General features: G+C 43.8%; 1 protein-coding gene and 1 long non-coding RNA gene across 7 annotated transcripts in view; one reads left to right on the top strand and one right to left on the bottom strand.

Moving 5' to 3' along the window:
- Positions 1-7,500, bottom strand: part of LOC123514421 — a 31,162-nt gene that overhangs the window by 21,652 nt on the left and 2,010 nt on the right. The window lies entirely within an intron of this gene.
- The window catches only part of LOC123514416 (cytochrome P450 2L1-like), a 9,243-nt gene continuing 4,090 nt past the window's right edge, over positions 2,348-7,500 (top strand). For 2 of the 6 annotated variants that reach the window (XR_006677605.1, XM_045272341.1), the window contains exons 1-11: positions 2,351-2,610; positions 2,738-2,853; positions 3,058-3,157; positions 3,651-3,781; positions 3,956-4,174; positions 4,280-4,479; positions 4,695-4,809; positions 5,019-5,199; positions 5,344-5,461; positions 5,566-5,710; positions 7,355-7,500. The exon at positions 7,355-7,500 is cut by the window's right edge and continues 71 nt beyond it. Coding sequence is in view for 4 of the 6 variants with exons in the window: in XM_045272341.1 (XP_045128276.1) it covers positions 2,772-2,853; positions 3,058-3,157; positions 3,651-3,781; positions 3,956-4,174; positions 4,280-4,479; positions 4,695-4,809; positions 5,019-5,199; positions 5,344-5,461; positions 5,566-5,710; positions 7,355-7,500 (1,437 nt within the window). In the remaining 2 variants the exon portion in view is untranslated. Of the gene's footprint in view, positions 2,611-2,720; positions 2,854-3,057; positions 3,158-3,650; positions 3,782-3,955; positions 4,175-4,279; positions 4,480-4,694; positions 4,810-5,018; positions 5,200-5,343; positions 5,462-5,565; positions 5,711-7,053; positions 7,263-7,354 lie in introns of those variants that run through there. The other 4 variants (XM_045272343.1, XR_006677604.1, XM_045272340.1 and 1 more) reach the window with 4 other exon arrangements.

Genomic DNA, 7,500 nt, shown 5'->3' with positions numbered 1-7,500 from the left:
CAGAACACCTACGTTTTCAGCCCAGAATTCACACTCGGCCTTAGCCTGCAAAGTCCACCCAGTACTTACCCACTTCGTAAACTTTCTGCAGACCGATCTGCGACAAGAGCCGTGCCGTGTTTGATGTTGCAATGCGCTGATGATATAAAGCCATTACTTTGCTTGATCGTTGTACGGACTATGCACATGGATGAACATCAGGCAGTGTTCCCAACATGTATGTAGTACGTGAGATAATGTTGTGAGAATAGGTGACATCTCCCTGCACGGCAATGTGAAAGCACGGCAAAATCAGTTTTCTCTGATAAATTATATGGCAGACTAGACGAATTAGGATTATCTCTTCGTGAACGCTGGCAAAGGAGAGAATGATGCTGAGAGGAGTGCATGTATAAATGTTATATATATATATATATATATATATATATATATATATATATATATATATATATATATATATATATATATATATATATATATATATATATATATATATATATATATATATATATATATGCTAGTCATGATGGTCCCCTCCTTCACACATACACACAGACAAATACACACACACACACACCGCGTGTGGTTAGCACGCTCGACTCACAATCGAGAGGGCCCGGGTTCGAGTCCCGGGAAGCGGCGAGACAAATGGGCAAGTCTCTTAATGTGTAGCCTCTGTTCACCTAGCAGTAAATAGGTACGGGATGTAACTCAGGGGTTGTGGCCTCACTTTCCCGGTGTGTGTTGTGGTCTCAGTCCTACCCGAAGATCGGTCTATGAACTCTGAGCTCACTCCGTAATGGGAAAGGCTGGCTGGGTGACCAGCAGACGACCGTGGTGGTGAATTACGTACGCACACGAAGGGCTTGCACAGCCAACCATGTGCCGTTGGGTGGCGGTGAGGGGGAGGGGTGAAGACTGAGTACGTGTACGTCCCTGACTGTCACGTGTGTCCCTGACGGTTTCACACAACTTTTCTTATTTACGCATATTGTTTCTTTTGTAGAGCGCATGCCCAGCTGAGAGCCACTAGGAGGGGGTGTGGTGGGAGAGAAACACACATAGCAGTACACATGACTAGCTTTGTCTCATTATCTGTATTACTTATTCATCTATCTATTTACTTGTTTTTTATTATTATTTTTTATTACAGACTGCAGAGATGGACTTTTGATGGGCAAACACGTACAAACACAAGCAGAAGATCGAGCCTCATTCAGCAGAGTGGGTTCATGACCGCTTCGAACTACAAACGCTGCGAATCCAAACATGTTCACAAGCTGTCAGGCTGCTGCTGTGAGTGAGACCATTTTGTTAATACTTTTATACTTTATGGCGTCAGAGACAAAGTCAGACATGGCGCACGACCACCACGAGTTCGCCTTTTCATATGAATTTAAGTACATGCATGTTACAGGACCGTGAATAACAATATCGTTGAACCCTTACAAGCTTGGAATGAACTCTAGAGCCACAGGCATAATGGTCTGACGTTTGATAGCAAGTAAGAAGAAAAAACATCAAAGAATGGCATTGCTTTACACCAGCTTTTGTTACAGAATATTTAATGAGTGTTGTTATTTGTTCCTGGCTTAAACTTGTACAATCAATACCACAATACCACTTGTCTTTACGCCCACTATAGCGATATAGTTGTGTGATTCAAATGAGACACTGACATCCTCACTGACAAAGCAACTTCAGTGATGGGACTCTGTCTTCTCAATTGAGCTGTGCATAGTTTGCTGTTCTTAATCATTGGCATTTTGATAAATCTATGGTTGGGAATGATAGGTGGAAACGATTTTGTGTGTGTGTGTGTGTGTGTGTGTGTGTGTGTGTGTGTGTGTGTGTGTGTGTGTGTGTGTGTGTTCAAGAAATACTCACCTCTTTTAATACTAGTAAACTTAACAGCCTTCTCACTGCTTGTTGTGCCACTCTCTCCTCTTTTCGATTGTCGCGTCACTCCCTTCCCTCTGCTTGTGGCCTTGTGGCCGATACCGACAAAAATTTTCATCATTCTTCACACGCCAAGTCATCGTTACTAGTGAGATCGTGTTGCTCCACGCATCTCTCTCTCTCTCTCTCTCTCTCTCTCTCTCTCTACATACTAGCCAGGGTTTGACATATTGTGTACTTGTCATGTAAGGAACTTTTTTTTTCTAATTAACAGTGTATATTATGTTGTTGATTTTATTGAAACTCAGATTGTGCTTTGTAATGAATTATTATTTTATGAATTTATTTATCTATTTCCTGTGTGTAGCTGCCAACTGTTGCCAACTTATCACTAAACGTGTCAAATCTTATCGTCTCTTGTGTCATAATACAAAGTGTTTTCTCTTGGAAGAGTCTTTGGAGCTATTGTGCACAGACAACATTATCATTACTATGGAAAAATTCAAACAAATTATGAAATATGAAGTGATTTTGTGAACAAAAAGCCATGATGAACGCAGCAGACGCAGCATCTGGTATCTGAGTACCTATCCACCCATATAATGACCATCATACAGAACCTCCCTCACTCTCTGTTTTCGTGTCCTTGTGAGCAAACACTTGACTGGGCTGTGCTTGAGGAGGGCCAACGGGGGAACGTCCCAGTTACAGGTATGAAATATACACTAAAATGAAAAAAAGAAGCTTTATTCACAATATCAAAAGTGTACAAGTACAAAATGTTAGGGCTGAAAGCAGTGTCCTTGATAGTGAAGTCCTAGCCTCCTTTTCATTTCAGAGTACAAGACAGGCATCGGTGGCAAGCCGCTGAGATGTTGGTGGAGGTGTTTCTGTTCGCTGTGCTGGTGTTCCTGCTGTGGAAGACCTTCAGTAAGCCTCCAGGACTGCCTCCAGGTGCGTACCTCTGGACCTGACCTCACACAACTTGGTGTAGTGAAACACTTGATGCTCGGAGAGTTCACACTTTGTGCAGAATGTGCACTACAGTGACAGCAGGAATCAAATTGTACAACTCAATATCGTGATGATAATTCTGACCTTGAACCGCGCCTGGCTTTGTGGTTGGTAATGGCGCTGCTTGGTGGTGTTGTCCCTCAGGCAGGTGGGGGCTTCCCCTGGTGGGTTACATCCCCTGGACTAACAAGAACTTTGAGGAGCAGGTGATTGACCTCCACCAGCAGTATGGAGACATCTTCCTGTGAGTGACAGCGTGGACAGCTACCACCTCTCTGCATCCATAATCCTACCACCTAAACATAATTTTATCGCCTTCCACACTTATCTCTGCCTCCTCTCTCTCTCTCTCTCTCTCTCTCTCTCTCTCTCTCTCATCCATAATCCTACCACCTAAACATCATTTTATCGCCTTCCACACTTATCTCTGCCTCTCTCTCTCTCTCTCTCTCTCTCTCTCTCTCTCTCTCTCTCTCTCTCTCTCTCTCTCTCTCTCTCTCTCTCTCTCTCTCTCTCTCTCTCTCTCTCTCTCTCTCTCTCTCTCTCTCTCGTGTGTGTGTGTGTGTGTGTGTGTGTGTGTGTGTGTGTGTGTGTGTGTGTGTGTGTATGTGTGTGTGTGTGTGTCAATTTGATAATTATGGTCATAATGTGATGTAATATTACACAGTACACTACGTATGTACAACAAACGCCCTCTCTTTAGAAGCATGTTGAGTAACATAGTCTTCCTGACGCAGGTGGAGGATGGGGACTCAGTTGATGGTATTTCTGAAGGACTACAAACTGGTGAGGGAAGCTTACTCCAGATTCGAGCTTTCCGACAGACCAAACTGGGAGACCTTCAGGATCTTTGAGGAAACTACTCACGGTGAGACCACTTGACCAGGCCAGCAGCCAGCACGCTGCTTGAACCTTGAGTGCCTTTCGTAATATTCACCACATACACGTCACGAAGGAGAGACGTGAAAAGTGTCGAGATGTAAAATTGTATGAAGTTACAGCACAGGTAACTGAATTATTAATTAATTGTGTTCTTAAACAGGAATCGCATCAAGTAATGGTCTTTTTTGGCACAACAACCGGAGATTTACGATGCGACAGCTGCGTGACCTTGGCATGGGCAAGTCCTCCCTGGTGGGGGCGGTGCAGCACCAAGCCCTCAAGCTGCGCAAGACTCTCGCTGAGGTTGTTGGAACACCTGTTATGATTCCCCATCAGCTTCACGTGTCTGTGCTCAACGTGATCTGGCACATGGTGGCAAGTGCGTGGCGAGTGAACCTAGGCAAGAGTTTACTTTTCTGCATCACAATTCCAGTCTTGTCCATTTCATCTATTTATTAGTAAAAGTGGTTTCTTATCCCCACAGGCAGACAATTCGATGCGGAAGACAAGAAGTTACAAGAGTTCATAAAGCTTATGGAAGAATTCGTGTTACTTTCGAATCGAATGGCCATCAAAGACTTCTTGCCGTGGCTGGAAAATATCATGCCGGATTTCCTCTTTAAACGCCTCATAAAGTATCATGGAATAATTTATGTGAAGGAGAAGTTTATCCAATACTTTAAGGTGAGCTTTCTGCAGGTATACATTTGATCTATTTTTATCCTCCATTAGCTCTTCTGGTTGATAACGTAGATGACACTTTTAGATTATTTCTTTCTTTGTTACCAACAGTTAAGTTTGACAAGTGCGACATTGTCAAGTTTTGAAGTGGAGATAGAATTTGATCAGAGGAGTTATGCTATGAAGGGCGTGATTTATTTTTTCCTTTGTTTGGTCAGGAAGAGATCGAGGAGCACAAGACCACTTTGGATTCAGACAACCCGCGGGACCTCATTGATAGCTACCTGGTGGAGATTGAGGCCAAGAAAGATGACCCAGAGACAACTTTCAGCGGTAAGTCCATAGCTCCCTCGTCAATTACTGTGTGGTCTAAGGGATTCCTCTATCAGTTTAGTCTTTTATTGAGCTATACATTATTACGCTCATCGAGATTTATGACCACTTAGGGTCATGTCCACATTTGGATGACATTTCTTCTAATTCATACAAATTTTCTCCATTCCTGAAAACTCCCAATAAGGTCACTTTCATGTCTGTTTCAGAGTGGGAGTTGGTATTTATATTGTTCGACATGTTCTTCGCGGGAAGTGAGACCACCGTCAACACCTTCACGTGGCTGTGTTGCTACCTGGCGGCACACCCACAGGTTCAACGCAAGTTGCATGCTGAGATTGACGAAGTGCTTCCCAGTGGAGCTCTGCCCACCTTGGCGGAAAAGTCCAGGTAGGTGAATTTCTTTCCTGTCTTGTTCATTTGTCAATACCTGCTTAGGTGCCACCTTGTAAGCATAAACAGGTGTTTCACCACCACGTAATTATAAACAGGTGTTTCATATCTTTGCTTGCCTTTTCATTGCGTCTGTCTCAGAATGCCGTACATGGAGGCCGTGATCAACGAAACGATGAGAGCTTGTGCACTGGTAAACTTCGGATTGCAGCACGTGGCCAACAATGACACGCAACTAGGGGGCTACACCATTCCACAGGTGCGTTACTCTCATAATATGAGTACTCCAGTGACTTTTACTAATGAAAAGCATAACACTATTTCTAGAACTGGCGAATGAAATAAACACACGTGTCTTTGCAGGGAACAGTCGTGAACACTACCGTCACGTCTGTGCACTATGACAGTCGCTACTGGGATCGGCCCAAGGAGTTCAAGCCGGAGCGCTGGCTGGATGAGAACGGCAAATTCTCTATGGCCAAGGAGGGATTCCTGCCCTTCGGTGTGGGTAAGGTTTTCACCTAAGAGGGACACTTACCTAGAGATACAAAAGGCTGAGTGAAAAAGAAAAAGGCCGTACTCGGATACCGGTCCTTAAATTTCCTATAAAATCTTACAGCCGTTCTTGAGAGTGTGATTAGTGGTATTTGACACCAGATTGATATGATCATATAATTGATGCATTTGTCCATTTACGTATATCGCTGTTCATTCATATACCTTGCTATCAAGAGATGAACCGCGTGCTTTTATGCTTTAAACTCGAAAATAATTTATAATTATTAGTGATGGTTAACAATTAACAACAAAGCCATTCGTGAATGTTGCCTCGTGACGCCCAGTGGAGGAACAATCTATTTCCCTTTGAGATCTAAACTAGAATGGTTGTCATTCAAACAAACATCCATAAACGTTTTATTTGACGAGGTCTCTCATACCCCATTATTAAAATTATGTTTAGTACTTTCAAGTACATATTATACATACATAAATATACCAGGGTTGTCTGTCTTCAAAAGAATGAGTTAGCCAAGACAAGGCAAACAACTTTGATATTAGCACACTCACTCACTCACTCACTCACACACCCACACACACACAGACACACACACACACACACACACACACACACACACACACACACACACACACACACACACACACACACACACACACACACACACACACACACACACACACACGCACCCCTCTTAGTCCCTTGGCTTATGTTGGAAAAAATGAAAATATGCTCCTACCCTCACTTTACATGGGAATGAGCCACACAGCTTGCACAATGTGGTCCGAAGTAAGGCTGCTTCATAGCAAGTACCCTCCACGTCCCAGAATGTACACGATTGTCCGCACACACTGTCGATGGTATAGTTGAACCACGTGCTTTGGAAGCCCCGGGGTCCCCAAGTGCACGAGTTAGAATTCTGGCCACAATCCGAGTCTAGGTAGGGCTTTCACTCGGGGTAACAGTTCCCTAAAGGATGGGCTTTCAGACAGAAGGTACCCAAAATACCTCCTCTAGCCTGTTATTCCCGTGAAACTCCCACATTGAAGTGACGGCGCATCAGCGTGACCACGGGCACCAAATTACTTTGTGTACTCATAACTACTCTCCACAGTTCCACATCTCCATCGGAGGTCACAGGGCGGCATTATTCTTCAAGCACTCACAACCCCTTTTCGTTCACGTCTGTCACACAGTCAGTTTGTTATGTTACAGTGTCAGTCCTCCTTCTAAGGCTTCCTTCACTCTATTCATTCATCGCAGGTGTGGTCTGTGTTGCATTTTGACACCTCTTACAATATTTGATCTTATAGATTTATTACCTCCTTCACCAGATGATCATCATGCATTAACTTGCGTGCACTAGTAAAGTAGACTCAGTATGTTTGTACCGATGTGTGTTGTTCGTAGCCGCCAAACATTGTGTGACAAACATGGCTGCTACACTTCTACAAGACTTCAATACGTGCAGCAGTCACATGATCGTGCGGCAGCTATTGCAAGCATATCCGATCCAGTAGCCATACCAAGACCCGGTGAGAAACCCCATAATCTGTTATCAGTGATGGGGCGAGCTTAGGAAAGAGTTTTCCGTTAATTTAATGTCTAATTTTCACTTTGTTTTGATTGCTTCAGGAAAGAGAGTTTGCGTTGGGGAAAGTCTGGCCCGGATGGAACTGTTCATCTTCACAGCCATGGTCTTCCAAAGCTTCGCCATCGCTCCTCCGCCTGGCAAATCTGTCAACTTGACACCTGATTTGAGCGGTTTCTTCTTCCGCAAG

This window comes from Portunus trituberculatus, chromosome 37, assembly GCF_017591435.1.
Source record: "Portunus trituberculatus isolate SZX2019 chromosome 37, ASM1759143v1, whole genome shotgun sequence".
NCBI classification, from domain to species: domain Eukaryota; kingdom Metazoa; phylum Arthropoda; class Malacostraca; order Decapoda; family Portunidae; genus Portunus; species Portunus trituberculatus.
This window is presented reverse-complemented; position numbering and strand designations above follow the sequence as displayed.